This window comes from Mustela putorius, unplaced genomic scaffold, assembly GCF_011764305.1.
Source record: "Mustela putorius furo isolate JIRA1106 unplaced genomic scaffold, ASM1176430v1.1 tig00003863_pilon_pilon_pilon, whole genome shotgun sequence".
NCBI classification, from domain to species: Eukaryota; Metazoa; Chordata; class Mammalia; order Carnivora; family Mustelidae; genus Mustela; species Mustela putorius.
In genome coordinates this window covers 9,510,901-9,530,135 of record NW_025422015.1, presented here as the reverse complement: position 1 = coordinate 9,530,135, position 19,235 = coordinate 9,510,901, and the positions used below count along the sequence as shown (strand labels likewise).

At 35.1% G+C, this 19,235-nt stretch overlaps 1 protein-coding gene across 6 annotated transcripts in view; it reads right to left on the bottom strand.

The window, feature by feature from the left end:
• SHPRH (SNF2 histone linker PHD RING helicase) overlaps window positions 1–19,235 on the bottom strand; it is an 88,827-nt gene that overhangs the window by 29,322 nt on the left and 40,270 nt on the right. For all 6 annotated transcript variants that reach the window (XM_013056248.2, XM_045066271.1, XM_045066272.1 and 3 more), the window contains 8 exons: window positions 18,093–18,185; window positions 16,087–16,194; window positions 14,988–15,130; window positions 11,546–11,719; window positions 11,171–11,233; window positions 9,374–9,599; window positions 7,482–7,625; window positions 5,978–6,079 (listed from right to left, as the gene is read on the bottom strand). In XM_013056248.2, the coding sequence (XP_012911702.1) occupies window positions 5,978–6,079; window positions 7,482–7,625; window positions 9,374–9,599; window positions 11,171–11,233; window positions 11,546–11,719; window positions 14,988–15,130; window positions 16,087–16,194; window positions 18,093–18,185 (1,053 nt within the window). The remainder of the gene's footprint in view (window positions 1–5,977; window positions 6,080–7,481; window positions 7,626–9,373; window positions 9,600–11,170; window positions 11,234–11,545; window positions 11,720–14,987; window positions 15,131–16,086; window positions 16,195–18,092; window positions 18,186–19,235) is intronic.

Below are 19,235 nucleotides of genomic sequence, written 5' to 3'. Positions count from 1 at the left end.
AGTGGGGGGGGGGTAAATTGTGCATGGATTCAGCAACTCTATGGTTCAAAATAATTCCATTAACGAAAATACAAGGATTTTTTTTTTTAAGTTGAATTATTTTCTTCTATTATTGATTTGTATCAGATAACATAACAAACCACCTAAAGTCTTAGTGGCTAAAACAAATAGGAGTTTCTCATGATTCTACAGGTCAACTGAGTAATCTGGGGGTGGGCTGAGTTGTGTGGGGCTGGATGGTCTATTATGGCCTCATGTTGATGTCTAGCAGTCAGCAGACAAGCTGGTCCAGGGAAAGGGTTAAGTGGAGATTTCTGCTCCTGAAGACAGGTAATCTGGGCTGCTTCACAATGACTCAAAGTTCCAAAGAGCAACAAGATTGGCAAACATCAATGTGCATGTACTCTTCAAATCTGTGTGCTTCTGTCACAGGCCAAAAGCAGATCATGTGACCAAACCCAGAGTCAGTGTGGGAAACCATCCATGGGCACATACAACAAGGGGCATTATGTAGCATTTTGTAAACAATTTTTCATAATCTATATCACCTCTTCTTTTAAAATTTACTTAAAGTGAGGATTACTATTTTTCCATAAAGGGCCAGGTTGTCTTTGTGGCCATATGATTTCAGTTGGAACTACTCAACTCTGCTAATGTAGCACAAAAGCAGCCATAAACAATATTTTAAGGAATGAGTGTGGCTAGTTTCCAACAAAACTTTACTATAATTACAAAATAGGCAGTGAGCTGGATTTGTCCCATGCATAGTATTTTCAGATCCCTGATTTAAAGTTTTAAATTTCCTCTAAGCACACCTTAGCTACACATTGTCACAGGATTTTAATTTGTGTTCAGTTCAAAACATTTTCTAATTTCTGGTGTGATTTCTTTAACTCATGGGTTATTCAAGAGTGTGCTGTTAATTTCTGAACATTTGGGGATTCATATTGATTTCTAACTTAATTCCTTTTGTCAGGAAACATAATCTTGTACAATTTTCATCTTTTACAAGTTTTAAGAGTTGCTCTTTTAACTAGCACAAGGTCTATTTGGGTAAATGTTCCACGTACCCCTAAGAAGAGTGTATTTTGTAGCCTTTATGTCAATTTGGTCATGGCTGTTTAGTGTTCAAATGTTAGATAACCTTACCGATTTCTTCTGTCCATTTGTCTGGACAGAATGGAAGAATCTTGTAATAGTTAGCCTGTGCTTACCTTCTTCCTAAGTTATTGTTATGTATTTCAGTTCTGGGTATGTTGTATATCCTACACAAACATCAGCACTTCTGCTTTACACAGGGACCTTTTTTTTTTTTAAATTTTATTTATTTATTCGACAGAGAGAGATCACAAGTAGGCAGAGAGGCAGGCAGAGACAGAGAGGAGGAAGCAGGCTCCCCACCAAGGAGAGCCCGATGCGGGGCTCGATCCCAGGACCCTGGGATCATGACCTGAGCCGAAGGCAGAGGCTTTAACCCTCCGAGCCACCCAGGCGCCCCAGTCAGTGATCTTTTTATTTACCTACATACTTAAGCTTTCTCTTGTCCTGCATTCTTCCCTGTAGTTCTATTCTTCAACCTGGGATAACGTCCCTTTGGTCCAAAGAAGCTCCTTTAATATTTGTTATAGTGTGAGTCTACTGGGAAGGAATTCTTTGAAGTTCCATAACATAAAAACATCTTAATTTCACTTTTAAATACAGCATTTTAAAGATGTTGTTCCACTGTTACCTGGTTACACAGCATAAAGCTACTGAAACCTGGTAACAGTGCAATGCCATCTTTAAAGTGTTAAAGCAAACAGTTCCTCTGTGTAGTCAATAAGGAGAAGGTATACAGTCACCAAATTTTGTCCCAATTCTAGTTGCTTAAAATTTATTTTCAGGGTGCCTGGGTGGCTCAGTGGATTAAGCCGCTGCCTTCCGCTCAGGTCATGATCTCAGGGTCCTGGGATCGAGCCCCGCATCAGGCTCTCTGCTCAGCAGGAAACCTGCTTCCCCCTCTCTCTCTGCCTCTCTGCCTACTTGTGGTCTCTATCTGTCAAATAAATAAATAAAATCTTAAAAAATATGTATATATATATATTTTTTTCCCAAGACTTTTGGATTCTCGCAAGTTATGATATTCATAGGTGTTCTGAAAAGTTTTATTTTTATTCTGTTAGGGGTTCCCTGAGCTTCTTGAACCTATAAGACATTATCTATCTTCAGTTTTGGAAAACTCTCAGCCCTTATCTCTTCAAGTTGCTCTGGTACTATATACCTCTTTTTCTCCTGGAACTTCAATTACATATATTTCAATCATATGGCTGTGTCCCACATCTCTCTCACTATATCCTGTTCTTTATTTTTATTGATATGCTTCTTCAAACTGGGTATTTGTTATTGAACCATACTTGAATTCACTACTTCTGTCATTTTCTGTGTCTAGTCACTATCCAACCAGTTTTTAAATTTAGATACTAGATTTTGCCTTTCCAAAATGTCCATCTGATTCTACGGTATACATTCCAATTCATTCTATCTATGTTGGCCAGCCTTTCCTCTCTTTGATGTATAAATCACAATTGCTTTAAAGTCCTTTTCTGCTATATTCACAATCTGGATTATAGATCTGCTTCAATTGTTCATTTTTCCCCTTTTAATTACTGGTCACATTTTCCTGCCTTGCACATTTCTTATAATTTCTTTCTGTATGCTACACTTTTTAGTTTGTTTATATGAAAAAACGCACAGACAACATTAGATGCTATTTTCTTTCATGGAGGATTATTCCTACCCGGTAGGCAGTTAGGTTGAGGGGTGAGTCGCTGATTACCTCAATCTAGTAAAAAACTGAGCTGGTTCCAGGAATGGGTTTTAAGTTTAAAATCAAGCCACCATGTTTTCAAATGTCTCAAGGGTAATAAGACCTGTTATATGTTTGTTGTTGGACACTTGCTCCCTTGGGGAGGAACGGTCTCTGAAGTTCTGCTGAAACCAAGATTTCACTCTATATTTCTAGTTCAGGCCCAGCTGTCATGAAACTCTATCACTTAGCAAATGAGGAGAGTTTGTCATGCATCTGAAGCTCCTCGAAGTTCCAAAATGTAATACTAGCTCACCTGGCCATCCAAAGTTCCAAGTTTTCTTTCTCCTGTTTGAGTCCCTCTGCAATACTGACCTTAATCTCAGCCTGTATCCAGATTCTGCAAATGTTTTCAGGCAAGACAATGGCCAGCAATCTCAGCTCACCTAGAAAGAGCTCCTCCTTCCCTGGAATGTCATTTCACCTCAACCTTTTTGCTTCCATAAGACTCCACTGTCTTTAAAAATAGATGTTAATAAGCTAATGGTAAGACATCACTGCTATTCCCATACAGAAGTAGGAGTACCCAGACAGACTAAGAAAGATCTCATGTGGTTGCTTAGTATTCAGAAAATTTCTTCTGAAGAACTTATTTTTTTAAACTGAGATATAATCAACACATAACATACTAATTTCAGGTATAACAGTGATTCAATGTATGTTTACTGGGAGATCTTCCTTATGCTTTGAAATCTTACTGGAAATTGACCAATTTTTTGTAACCCAACACTGAAAATTGCTGATCAATAATATAACATGTTCATCTTTAAATTTCTTCAGAACTCTTGAATGTATGCCATTCTATTACTTTTTTTTTAAGATTTTATTTATTTGACAGAGATCACAAGCAAGCAGAGAGGCAGGCAGAGAGAGAGAAAGAAAGGAGGAAGCAGGCTCCCTGCCGAGCGGAGAGCCCGATACGGGACTTGATCCCAGGACTCTGGGATCATGACCTGAGCCGAAGGCAGAGGCTTTAACCCTCTGAGCCACCCAGGTGCTCCGCCATTTTATTATTTTAAGTGATCAATTAAATTCCTTGAGGCCAAGGACCAAGTCTGTCTATCTCAAGCTCCCACTATAATGCATAAACATCTCAGGTGCTCAATAAGTATCCGCTGACTGCCAGAAAATGTAAAAATTTGTTTCGCTTATTTTTTATTCAACTAAACAGTGATATGAAATTGGGATTATACTCCATTTATAATTTTATTTATTTCTTTCTCTCAACTTTCTAACATGAGCATTCTCTTATTTATTTTCTGAAGACACCATTTATAATATTTGTATTATAATTTCATTTTAACAATAATCCATGACTTTATATGTAAATATTGAACTTTTTTTGGACACTTAGTCTTCTAGTTTATTATTATTACAAACAAGACTACAGTAACTATCCTTTAATCTAATTCACTCCCCAAATTTCTATTTACTTAGAATACTCAGGAAAAAGTTTTAAGAATTACTGAGTTAAAGGATATGAATTCTCTAAAATTATTAATACATGTTAAAGTATTTTCAGGAAAGGGCTATATAAATTTATTCTTATTGGTAATACATGAAATATCCATTCACTGCCCTTTCACCTCTGTGGAGTGTTATTTTAAAAATCTCTGCCTATTTGTTGGCAGGAAATGGTATCAGCTTAATATGATTATTCTTCATAATATTTTTTCTTTTATTATTAGCTGAATTTGATCTTCTAGGCAGATTATATATCCTTAGAATTTTAATTTTTTAAAAAATGATTCAACAAATACAGGATATCAATTTGTATCCTATAACTAACAATTAACTATCTCTTAGTTTTGACTTTCACATTTAAAGTACATTTAAAGTACAGAAATCTAACATTTAAAAAACTCACATTGAGGAATATCAAAAAGTTTTTTCCAAACGTTACTTCTCTAATGCTAGAATTTTGTGAGACTGAATTTTAAAAGTTTTCTCCATCTAGGGGCACTAGGGTGGCTCAGTCAGCTAAGTGTCATACTGTTGATTTCAGCTCAGGTTATGATATTGGGCTATGAGGTGGCGGGGCTCTGTACTTAGCGTGGAGTCTGCTTGAGATTCTCTCTTTCCTTCTCCCTCTGCCTCCCCCTCCCCATAAGATTGTTCGCTCTCTCTCTCTCAAATAAATAAGTCCTAAAAAAAAAAAAGTTCCTCCACATCTTTTTTTCCTGCCAGGATAATACTAGTAGTCATCACAGTAATATCAGTAACAATAGGATACTAATAGCAAAGACCTAGAAAGTGCATAGTAAGTCAGGAACAGCTCTAGCACTTCATATATAATTCATACAGTCCTCAAGAGAGCCCTACAAGGTAATGTTGTTATTCTTATTTTACAGATGAGGCAAAGAGAGGTAAATAACTTGAATAAAGTCCCATATGTAGGAAAGAGTGGTGTCAAGATCCAAACCTGAACTGCCTAGGTCCCAAGACCATCTTCTCAACTACCATGGTATTTTACTTATAATGAATGTCCAACTTCTCATTTTATCATCACGGGGATTTACTGATTCACTTATATGTATTTTGTATCCATTTTCAGGACCAACTCTAGTCTACTGCTTTCCTTCATTTGTTCTATCCAAAAATCTATTATATCTCTTCCTGGTAAGGTACTGCCAACAGCCATTTATCCTTGCAATAAGATGGAACTACATTGATCACAACTCAGAAAATGTGGTTTGAATTACAATAATTTATCATTACATTTTGTGATTTAGTAGCTTCCAAACATTTTATAGTTCCAAATAACGAATTTTAAAAAATCCATTATGTATTAATGAATGCACGTATAAGTATATATAGATTATGCATTTTTTGCCCAAAGGTGGTTATACTTCCACTATTCAAGGCTTTGAATGAAAGTCTGTTTATACTGTTTTATACTCTAGAGTGCATACCTTTTACATAATCTGTGTAACTTAAATATTCTATAGGTCACCTGTTGTGATCTGTGTAGTTACTATAGATATGACTAGTGTTCTGACTGGTATAATTAACACAAACAAAAGATTAAAGAAAACCCTGTATCATTATGTGATTAACAGATTAAATGGAAGGAGTCACAAAGGTTTATTTGATATACAGCATGGGAAAAAGTAGCATCTTTAAACACAATACCTTCTCCAAGTTTGTTAGGTAAAGAAGCTGCCCAAGCTTTTTCTGAAGCTGTGAAGTAGCAACAGCTTTATCGTTTAGTAGTTTTATGCGATTTTGTTCTACCTAAAAAGCAAAACAACAAAACTTTTTATTCTCTCTCTTAGAAAGATGATAAAGTTATATTAAACATGTCAATGGGTTTAATAAAAATAGGACACACTTAAATTATTGTGTCCTATTTTTAGAAAATCCATTGACATGTGAAAACTCGAATTTGCAAAATGGATAGTAGATATTTTAAAAGGAAATAACACACACACACACACACACACACAGCTCTACGGAAGACAAAATTCAGTACAAAATTCTTTTAAACAGGAAGTTTCTGCATACACTTGAAATTGGTTAAAAATCAACCTGAATTCTATTTATGTACCATTTTTCAGTAATGTATCTATGGGATAGAGAAAAACTAAAAGATCTGCTGCTTTGGTCAAAGTGATTTTAGGAAACCCAGGGAGCACTCTCCCTTCACATGCCATTCACACCTACACCCATACCCCTTCCCAGCAGACAGACAATGATGAAAATAGTAGAAAACAGTAGACAGACGATTACGAAAATAAGATTATGAAAGTAAGAAATTTGGTTACGAGGAAAAAACTACTGATAAATTCATATTTTAAATTCTCAGATAGTATAAAATGAGTATTTTTAAATTTTTCTAAGGTAGTTTCCAAGCTTTATAGGAAGAGAAAGACTTAAAAGTTAAAACACATAGGGGCATTTGAGCGGCTCAGTCTTTATTAAGTGTCAGATTCTTGATCTCAAATCAGGTCTTGATCTAGGGGTCATGAATTCAAGCCCCTGTGCAGCTTATTTAAAGAAAACAAAACAAAACACCCCCCACCACATACAACGAATAAAACTATAAAGGAAATTATATTTTAATAAGGGAGATAAAGGTTGGGAGAGTCATTTTTTTTAATCCTGGGATATAAAGAGGGATTTATTAGAAGAAAGTTGTCAATATCTGTTCATTAGTAGCAAAGGAAAAGTGCAAAAGAAAAGTTTTTGATTGTTCTTACGGAAGGTAAGAAAAGTTTTTGATTGTTCTTACGGAAGGTAAGAACAATCAAAGGTAAGAACAATCAAAGAACAATCAAAAACTTTTCTTTTGCACTTTTCCTTTGAAAAAACTGAAATAAGAAGGAGATATGTCTAAAAACTGACTGAGATCCTCTTTAGATTCTGGCATATAGAAGGTGCTCAGAAACACAAGAATATGCAATCTGAAGAGAACAAATGAACCCAAATAGTGAATTCTATGCATGTATTAGATACGACATTGTTCCTTCTTGTCCATTTTGACATATAAAACCAAACACTTTTATACGGCTCAGACTAAGAGCAGAGATTAAGTCCATTCTTATGGAAGAGATCACTGTCCTGACTCTTCTATGGACTCTGGATTTTTGTGACATCTATAGGCTGTGTTCTTTTTTTTAATTTACTTGCAAATTACCTCATGTGGTTCAATGATATGAAGAACAGGTGGATTAGGCTTTGGCTCCTTAGGATGACGTACTCTTAATCGTTCTGTAGCCATTGCAAGTTCATCAATAGCAGATACACGATTCCTCAGAGCCATCCAATACTCATGAAGCAACTAGGAAAACAGAAAACACAAAGACAGTGGTAATTAATGCACAGAATTAAAATTGGTTAAAACCACCAAAATGTGCCATGATCAAAAGTCTTCAGTGAGGTCTAAGATATATATATTTTTTTCACTAAGTGTCTAAGACACAAGCAATTTTTGGGCCATTTTTTAGGATGAGGTTGTATGACTGAATAACCTCCACAGGCCACTATAGAATATTTAACCTTTAGAATCCTAGGAACAGAATACCCAAAGAAGTTTGGTGGGACCACAGATCTTTATACGTCAATATTAGCCTGGCGGAATCTCTGCTTTAAGAAATAGTTTTCATTATAAAATATTTCATATTTTCAAAATAATATGTATATATGATAATGAGCATACTAAAATATACAACTGAGTACTCAACATCCAATTTAAGAAAGAGAACAATACCAATGCCTTGGAAAGTCTCTGTTTCTGGATCAACTGCATCCCTCTTTCCTCACACATTCTTCCTTTAAGCCCCTACAATGGACTAACCACTACTCTGAATTGGACTTATTCTATACTTTTCATTTGAGTCATAGTAATCTACATATTCTTAATAATTTGGTTATACATGTTTCTAAAATTTATGGAAATGTTATCAGTCAGTATAAAATCTTTGATATGCTTTTTTCACTAACATTATGCTCTGAGGTAGACCCTGAGTGATGTGTGTAACAGTAGCTTATTAATTTGCATTGGTGTATTAGAGTTCCGTCTGCAAGTTAAAAAGAAAAAAAAAACTCACAGAGATCTGAGAAAACTGCATGATAGGCAATCCTCTAAGACATAGTATATCATCAAAATAAGTCCAGAGGTAAAATGCAGGGGCAACTGGACACTGTATATAGCACTGTTTTCCAATCGCTTGCTGTAATTATGTGTTAACATGCATTTGCATTTAGAATAATAATGTGAGAAGAAAAAAATTATTATGAATCAATGATTTCAACTATAAAAGTATTATCCCCCAATTTATCAAACATATGAGATGATAGTACCAATAGCATATTTTCTTTTTCTGAATAGAAATTTTCATCTTGCTTTAAAAGAACTTCAGATTTTTAAAGAAGACATAAATGGAATTATAATATTATAAATAAAGCAGTTCTTTCATTTCCTCACCCATCTCACCTGTAAAACAGGATAATGGATAACAAATTCAAATACAAAGAATAATTCAAAATTAATGAATTTTGGCATCTCAATCAAGTACAAAGTTGTGATATGATAAAATTATCAAAATATAAATATAAAGGGCTACTTTCTACTTTATTAACTGCAATGGTTTCCAGCCTTGTAGGTTGAGAAATATTTACCATGTTCTCTAATCTTCAAAGTTATTGATGTTTGGTTGTTATTCACAGAGCAAAAGCAAAGCAAAACAAAACACAACAAAAACAAACAAAACTCTAATTTCACAGAATTGCAATGTAAGATCAAGCTAAGAATAGAAGGAAACACTTTACCAGCTAAATAAAAGGCTTCATACCAATTTCATTTTAATAATGACTTCTTTTTAGCAATTTAATATATAGAAGTAGATTATTTGTTCAGCATTATTTTTCATTAAAATTATTACATTTTAGGGAAACAGAAATTATGATACCTCAAGACTCTAAAGCAGATTTTTAGAAACTCTGAAAAGAGCAAAGAAAAGTAGTAATTAAAATTAATACAGAAAAGAAAAAATTTAATGTTGGAAAAAAAAAATTGAAATGTTGTACCTTATATTCTTTCTTCCATGCTTCAAAAAGGTCCATTGAAGTACTTCCTTCATCAATGAATTCAACATCAAATCTGTGTGACTTTGCAAATGACAGCAATGCTTTCATAGATCGTTCTGTCTCACTTACTGCCCACAGACCCCGGCTAGTGGTGGGTATTCGATCATCCACCAACCCTTCTTCATCTTCTATCATCTCCTCAAATATTGCAGTCTGGCCTTTGACACTGAAAACATGTAAGAACAAAACAACAGGAACTACTGTCAGTGGGTTAACAAGCATTGCGAAAGTCCTATTGGCAGAGTCAATAGAGAAACAAGTCTTTGGAAGACCATAGCAATTCTAAAAATGCTGGAGGCCTTATAAATTTGTCCAGTATCTTGACAGCAATCTGACGTAATAAAAAATGGCTATAAATTTTTATGCTAAAATCTAGCTCTGAGAATTATCACAATACAAAACACAAACTTAGCACCACTACCACCCATGCAAAAGCAAAACAAAACAAAAACATTGGACAATCTCAAAGGACACCATCAATCTCTTTTTTTCAAGGCAATCAGAACTTAGCCTTTTCTCAATTTGTTTGTAAAACAGGAATAATTTTGCTAATACCATAGCTATTATGCACTCACTGCTTGACACAGGATGGTAACTTCCAATTTGTGTTGGAGAAAGTATATTAATAAAAGCTAACCTTTTACAGAACTCTTACTATGTATCACACACTATGCTAAGCAATTATGTGCATTTTAAAATTTAATATTCATTGTGTATATATACCACATCTTCTTTATCCATTCATCTGTTGATGGACATCTAGGTTCTTTCCATAGTTTGGCTATTGTGGACATTGCTGCTATAAACATTCGGGTGCACGTGCCCCTTTGGATCACTACGTTTGTATCTTTAGGGTAAATATCCAGTAGTGCAATTGCTGGGTCATAGGGCAGTTCTATTTTCAACATTTTGAGGAACCTCCATGCTTTTTTTCAGAGTGGTTGCACCAGCTTGCATTCCCACCAACAGTGTAGGGCAGCCATCAAAAGAAATGAAATCTTGCCTTTTGCGACAACATGGATGGAACTAGAGCGTATCATGCTTAGCGAAATAAGTCAAGCAGAGAAAGACAACTATCATATGATCTCCCTGATATGAGAAAGTGGTGATGCAACATGGGGGCTTAAGCAAGTAGGAGAAGAATCAATGAAACAAGATGGGATTGGGAGGGAGACAAACCATAAGTGACTCTTAATCTCACAAAACAAACTGAGGGTTGCTGGAGGGAGGGGGGTTGGGAGAAGGGGGTGGGGTTATGGACACTGGGGAGGGTATGTGCTTTGGTGAGTGCTGTGAAGTGTGTAAACCTGGCGATTCACAGACCTGTACCCCTGGGGATAAAAATATATGTTTATAAAATTTAATATTCATAAAAAATTCAATGAGGTAAGTATTAGTTTGTCATTTCATGAATGAGGATACTGAGATTTACAGAGGCAATCTACCCACAAGAGTGGGCAGGGATTCGAGCTGAAATGTGTCAGACTTGAAAGTCTGTAAGTCCACTAAAATGTCCCTTCTTAACATATTACTAAAGGACATGAGCATCCAGGGGTAATTTCTGTGTAAGTGAAACTGAACATGTTAAATGATCAAATGCTAAAATTCACTGAACTCATGTAATTAAAGAAAAAACATAGGAGGGTTACTGTGAGGAAAATACACAGTCTTATAAATCAAAACACCAAGTCTTATAAACATTTCATTCTCCTGATGGTTATTAATCAGAGAACTCACGTGTGGGAAAACAGCTTTGATTCATACTCTGTGAACAATTCATCAGCCTTACAAAAGACACAGCTGAAAAAGAAATGACCAGAGAAATATTTACAAACATAACTAGCAATTGGCTAATTTCTACAAGACTTAGTATTTTACACTTCATTTTTTCTTTACAGCACACATGCCACTTAAGAAAAAAAAAATACACAGTTTTCAGTATGTGGTCCTTGAAGAGTTTTTTAAAAGTTAGATTAATAATATATTTCCTTCCACTTCTGTTTGAATTTAAATGAAAAAACTTTTATTAGATGAGTCAGTTTCTTCTTTCAGAAGACATCTAGCTGAATGGAACTGACTCCATTTCACTGCATGACTGGTCTTATTACCTACCAGTTGAGAGGAAGTCTGGTTGGTCGGAGGTGGCAGATTGTTGCTGATTCAATAACATTACGAGATGGAGGCCCCTCCAGGTTTTTTACAGCTTCTCTTACTAGCTTCTGGAATTTATTTAGCTCCTCCATTTGTGTTGTAAGTAAGAACTGAAGACCTCTGCAGTCATGGAACCTGATTCCCATGATCAGCATCACCCAAGACACAAAGAAAAGAAGAGTAGGTCAATTTCCTCAAAACCAGAAAATGGTTGCCAAATAAAATATTCAAGAAATTGTGCAACATTTTACCTAGCCTACTTTAGTGAATTTATCTTAGTAGTACCTTCAATCTACTGGCAGACAAGGTATAAGAACATTGGGTTTACTACAAAAGATATCAAAATTTTGATAGTGTGTCCTCAGGAACTGAAACAAAGTCTACAAAATCTGTCTCTGTCTCAGTATCTTTTGAAAGAACAAGACTGCCATACTGTTTCTTTTTTACTGTTGACTATAAATGTCCCTTCTGAAATCTTTGCTTTATAAGGAGAGGCAACCGCTGAATGAAAAATAAAGAGAAAAATTGAGAAGAAAGAAGAAAAATACCCAAGAGTTACACTGTTTGCTGCAAAGAGCTTATAGATATATGTATATTTATGACATGTGATATATACATGTGTACACATATATATCACATATATTTTATAATACATATATATTACTTACATGTATATACATTTTATTAAGCATTTATTATATGATGCCAGATACTCTGCCAAGCTCTTTTCCTGTATAATCTCAACAGATACTACTGTGCTTATGTTATGGATGAAGCTTAATGAATTAAAATAAAAGCTACAAAGCTATAATGTAGTAGAGCTAGGAGTTAAAACCAAACACAATACTTTTTTTTTTTTTTTTTAGGGTTTTACTTATTTATCTGAGAGAGAACCCATGAGTGCGTGCACAAGTGGGGGTGGGGTGGAGTGAACTGGGTGGCAGGTAGAGGGAGAGGGAGAAGCAGGCTCCCTGCCATGCCTGAGATCATGACCTAGGCTGAAGGCAGACATTTAACCTACTGAGACACCCAGATGTCCCTCAAATACAATACTCTTTTAACTCTTTTAATAAACTGAGTAAAATATGCCAAGGAAAGAAATGTACAGATGTACATGAATGGGTTTATGAAATGAGAAAGAAAATCTAGATTAATAAGGAATTAGAAAATGGGAAATACAAAATACAAATGGGATTTGATGGGTTTTTAAGTTAAGAGTATACCCCTTCTCCTTCCTAAAATGTCATACACCCATTTTTCTAAACCGTTCAGAAGAGTCTGCTCTCCTTCCTGAAAGCCTTCCAGTATTTTACACTAATCTGTTTCTTTCTGTCCATAAAATTCTTTGAAAATATCAGTCATTTTAGTATGTTGTCATGTTCAAGTGTTTATACATACACTTATATTTCTCAGACTGTCATGGGTTAGTCTACTCATTAAGCTAATTTTTAGAAGGTAAGAATTAGATCATATCTTTAAAAAAATATGTAATAGACACAGAACAGCTGCTCAGTCATTTCTAAGACAATTTGCATGGGGATACACAAACACAATTAGGTTAGGAATCAATATTATTCACATCAGTATTATTCAATATTATTAGCAAATTATGCAACAGGGGCTAAAAAATTATCATAGATAGCATTTAGCTGTCTTATCAATATTCTTTCTTGCAGATCCTTTAAAGGAAAAAGAACACATAATTACATGTTACTGGTAGGCACTATACTAAGTACATAAGCACTTTGCATACATTAATTTACTAATCCCCACAACAATACTGTATTGTTTTTTAGATAAGGAAACTAAGGCACAGAGCTTATCTAACTTTCCCAAGGTTACAGACCTAGTTAAGTGGTGGAGCTGGGATATGAACACAGGTATTCTGACTTGGGAATCTACCTGTGCTCTTAACCTAAGGAAAACTAAGATTTTCTTTTCCTAAGAATTGGTAAGAAGCAAACATGAATAATTTGGCTTCTGAGATATGGATCTCATTGAAAAACACAGTAGCAGTATTAAAATGTCTTCAAATGTATATGCAGTAAAAAAAAAAAAATATTAACTCTCCTAGGTGGTAAGTTATACATTAAAAAAAAATTTATTTTAGAAGTGTTTGTTACTTTCTATTTATGTCCAATGTATCTAAGAAAAATATGTGTAATGAACGACTTGTTTTATATTACCTATTTGTCCTTTCATAACCCTGGGACCCCCAGACTTTTATTAGGGACTATGTTCTCCTATATAAGAATTTGCAACTTTTAAGTAGTTTTTATGTGATTTAAGAAAAACTACTTCAAAGTAACTTTAAGGTTTTCTTATCAGCTGATTCCACAATGCTGACACAACACATCAGTATTTAGCTTTAAAACTGGATAAAATGAATCATGACTTAAAATGACAACTTATCCTGGAATGGTGACTCTCGGGTTAAACAGAGAAAAAGGAAGTGCACTCAAGAGTATATTGTACTCCATACACCTCAGAAATGAAGTCTGTCAAGTTGTATGGTGAAAAACATGATGACTATATATCTAAATTAGCAATGACACATGGAAAATCTAGCACATCTTCTTAAGATTTTAGCAGACATTTAGAAAGTCTTTTGAAAGAATAAAAAACTTCAAAACATTTTAAAGATATTCTTATGCTGAATTTTTCACTGAAAACCAACATTAATCCAATACTTTATACTGGGATGTGATCTGAGAAGCAATAAAAACTCTCTCTCTGTCCCCTTCCTGGAATCAACAGTCCTGCCACAATACCTCAAGTTCCCACATTAGACTGACAGTTCTTTGGGTTAAATAACTGCGGATACTTTTTATAAAGAGTAAGTTTGGTCTTTGGGAAGAATTATTCACCATTTATACAATAAAGAGCAATAATTCAACTTACCTACAAAGACCCTGAAGAATGATGAGGGTTAATGAGAAGAAAAAAAGATGGGGGAAAGAGCAGGTAACTCTACAACATAAAACCTGGGCCACTGTTGTGCTATCATGCTTAGCTCGTCGGGGGTGAATTACACAGTGGAAGCATAAATGTCTTACCTCAAGGACAACTTTCTCCGAAAACAAAGTCTACTTCAAGACTTTGCTTAGAGTTGGCTTTGGTATATCCAACAAAGATAAAATAAATATTTTATCTTTAAGCAGATTAAAAAAACACTAAAAACGAACTGTTTAAAAACGACTAATACACAGAAGAAACACAGTTTTCTTCTTTCAGACTTAGAGATACCAAATGTTTGTTTGAAATGTATTTTTACAATATGTAAAATCCAGATGTTCATAACCACAATATATTCGGACAGTTAACTGTACCTCTTAACAACCAATGATCTGAATATTTTGGGTCATTACTCATAAAGTTATCCTATTTTGTACTACTTTCTTACTTCTCTGACATAGAAAGCTTGTCAATTTGTTGCTTGTAGTTGCTCGTTATTTCATTTCGCACTCGCTGAACAAGTTCCTCATCAATAGCAAATTCTATTGCTCTGTGGATCACATTCAGCCACCAAGGAGAATTAGAATAAATCTGTAAAAAAGACAACAGCTCATCAATTCGTGTTTTTTCAGTGCTCACTCACTATGTTTTTCTATCACTGGGAAAGATGTTGTGAAAGTCAAAGGAAGCAATAAATGCTAGTCTCGAGGGAATTGTAACAGTGGGGGACACAAGTGGGGGAGACACACTCTATATAGAATAGGTGCGTACAAGTTTTGCATACATAATTAAAGAAAATACCTTTTGCCTGACTACTGTGGATGAATGAGAATTTACTGTATATATATTTGTGTAACACAGTTGTGCTAAAAAAATAATTACCAAAATGAAAACTTGGTATTCACTGTTTGTATTTGAAAAGGTGAAGAGATCTTTCTCAGCATAATAAAGACATCCTGCTAATCTTCAACTAATTGGACTAGATTCTACTCAATAATACTCTACGATTACTAGCAAAATTATATACCTGAATACTAAATAATGAATTGTGTTGAATAAAGTGTGGAGTAACTGGTTAAAATAAAAAAGGCCGTGTGTTCTATGGTAGCTTCCTCTTTAGGCTTGCTACTGATTTCATAAAAGTGAAATTTTAGAAATGACAAAAAGCACGTACCCCATAAGAAAAATACCATGTTTCTAATGTTCTAATATCTTTAAAGAAAAGATTTTGGAAACATACATATCTAAGAACAAAAGGAGGTTACAGAAGTCTTTACTTTCTTCAAAAGACAACTTATTGTCTACACAAGATTAGAGAAAACCCATCATAGCTTAGAAAAAAAATAGGTGATTTATCTATACATCTGTTCATTCAGTTAACAAATGCTGTGAACAGCACATACATTTTTTATTACTGGACAGGCACCCTTGTAGGTGCTATGAATTCCAAGATGAGTAAGAAAGTTCAAGTTCTCCTCCAAACCAAGACAAAATCCAAGATGCTATATGGAGACAGACAGGTATGAAAAGTCGTTCTGGGGGTCTACCTTCCTCTGGAGCTCCCGTATGGTCTGCTGCACGGGCTGCAGAGCCTGCTGGGCTTCAGCCACTTCTGTGTTACACTTGCTCATATAATGCTCTCGCAGCTGTTTGGCCTGTGGTGAAAAAGGACAGAGATGTCAACTTTCATTCTAGGTCTAGAACATAATTCACTATAATGCTGTAAGAATAACGTGGTATATTTTAGATAGGCAAAGCTACTTAACACAGTTTAAGCACAGAGTTCCATAAGGATACTGTCAAGAACATGAGAGCCAAGCTGGAAATTCCCAAGACAGATATTAAAGAGACCACATTTACTTGTTAAGTAACAAATTTAAGAAATCCCAAGGGTCTGCTTCCTAAATTTCTATCTAATTTTTTAATTTAAAAAAAGGGGGGGAGGATAGGAAGAATATCAGTATTTCAAAGCAGGAGGCAAAGCATCTTTTAGAATTTATCTTACTTAGGTATTACAACTATTTGGAATTACTTCAGTTTGGAAATAATAGTTGAGAGTATATAGTAACATAGGTGTTGTGGACATAGGATAGTGGGAGGAAAACCAGAAAGGCTCCTGAACAAAAAATTCTAACCCTTCCACTTAGAGGTGGGTTGACCCACATGAAATTGCCAACTCTAGACCTTTGGACTTACAAAAAATTACAATTTCATGAGGTTCAACGGAATAGCTACATCGCTTTGGACTAGCCATTTTACTTCTCTAGGCTTCTGTTACTGTATTTGCAAATGTGGTGGCTGAAATAGATGATTTCTTGGATCTGTGATTTCATATTCTTTGGGAGACAAAAATGATAACATGGTCCTCTTTGGAAATCTATCCACCCAGTGTGACACATTTTTTCTTTCCCTTCTCCCATGATGCATTTTTTCCTTTTCCTGTCACAACCTTCCAATTAATTTTCATTAAAATTCCTTGGCTATAATTATTTGGTCATTAGAGCTATCTACTAATAGACTGGACAGTCTCCCAGAATTTCCTGTCGCTGAAGGTATTTAAACAAGTGACTGATTTTATGTAAGATTAGATGCCTGCCATGGGAATGAGAGTTCACTTAAAAATCTCCAATACTTAGGGGCATCTGCCTTCGGCTCAGGTCATGATGCCAGGGTCCTGGGATAGAGCTCCATGTCAGGCTCCCCGCTCAGTGGGAAGCCTGCTTCTCCCTTTCCCACTCCCCCCGTTTGTGTTCTCTCTCTCACTGTGTCTCTGTCAAATAAATAAATCAAATCTTTAAAAAAAATGTTAAAAAACCCCTCCAATACTTAGACTGTCATCTAACATTAAGAAAGGGCTGTACATACTTACACAATCTCACTTTGTATCTTAATTAAAATAAAAAAGGTCCCACTTACAGGTTAAATTCACTTCAAACATATCTATTATTCTCTTGATTTTAGTTTCATCATCTCTAACTTTTAAAAAGGCAAAAATCCATGGGGGAATTAGCACAATATGCTCATTAACTAATTACAGTGAAATGATTTACACCATCCTTTCCAATGAGGAAAGACTCACTGCAGGACGAACTTCTTTGAGAGGACCTAAGAAATACCACCAACACACCAAGTTTATTTCAGCAATACATAAAAAGGTGGAGGAAGCACAAAATGTTTTATTTTTACTAAACCACATCTTTTGATGAGATCAATAAGTTCTTTCTTTCTTTCTTTTTCTATGTGTTCCTTCCTTTTGTTTTCTATGTGCTGCTGGCTACCAACAGCCATATCTATAAAAACAGTTACCATGTAATTTCAAGTAGATCACAAGAGAAGCAAAATAACATGGAGTACTGCAATTCTCTCCTATCCAAAATCACCAAAAAAGCAAAATTTGGAAAATAAAAGCAGCAGGAAAACATACAATTACTTTCATTTAGATGTTGAATGCCCTAGGAAATATTAACGATATGGAGGACAAAAATCTGAAAAAAACAAAAACAAAAACAAAAACAAAACAAATCCTTTACAGACAGAATAAAAAAACAATTACCTCTTCCTCAAGTCTGCCATCTCGTAAGGTAGGAGGTATTCCTGGGTGTTTGGCTACCAACAGTTCCATCAAGTTATGGGTAGCATGAAGTCTCTACAAACACACAAAAGGCAGTAATTTTGAGAGCCAATGCAGTGGATTCTAAAGGAAGAATCTACTATTAATATGGCATAGAGAATACTAACACCATGACAAGATCAGGTCATTGAAAACTTTTCCTCTAACACAATCTGAGCACCAACCTCCTCAGAGAAAACCAAAACCAGTTTCACAGTAAAGGTCTTAATTCATGATGGCATAAACTATCTTCAACTAAAATACACTGTCTTAAAAAATATTATGAAATATGTCTATGCATTTAGCTGAATATGTAATATAGGTGTATTTCTTCTAGTGTATGTGCTATTGTCTATATAGGGAACTATGATTATGCTAGGTAAGTCTACTAAAGTAGAAAGACTGCCCAGACTAGATTGATTCCTCTCCTGGGAAATGAGTCTGCATAAACCTAGCAATTATGATAAAAATAAGGACAATAAAATATGACCTGGATCTGTTGAACTTAATGGCTGAAAAGGGGAGAAGCTAGAGGTAAAGATGATATAGGAAAAAAGAGATAACTGCATCTATTTGGTATAAGCCAGGCTTCTCACTATGATATTTAGTCTGTAGCTGATTAAGAGGCTCCCTCTGGAGTCAAGGGCTGTGAGGAGAAATAAGTAATTTCCACCTGTTAACTTGACTCTTCACCTGGGAAGACAGCTAAGGGCTAAAGGATAATCAGGAAGAGAGTTCTGGTAAGATCGGATTTGCTGCTAGTGGTTTGAGACTATAAAGGTTAACTGGCTATGGATTTCAATGAACCTGTAAATGACACTATGGAAACAAAGTAGTAGAAACTCTGCTCCTCTTCTCCAAGTGTGCTTGTGGAAGAGGACTTCTGTTGCTTCCTGAACACAGTGGTGCAACACACTGGGGAGAACACCTGTCTCTTTCTATCCCCTTATTATTTTATCCCCCCAAAAAACCAACAGAGTGGCTAATCTGACTGAACAGAACCAAAACATTCAGTGGGCCATGGTTTACAGTATACAGGATTATTAAAACCCAAAGGAAGAAACAGGCTGACTGCTTACTCTTCAC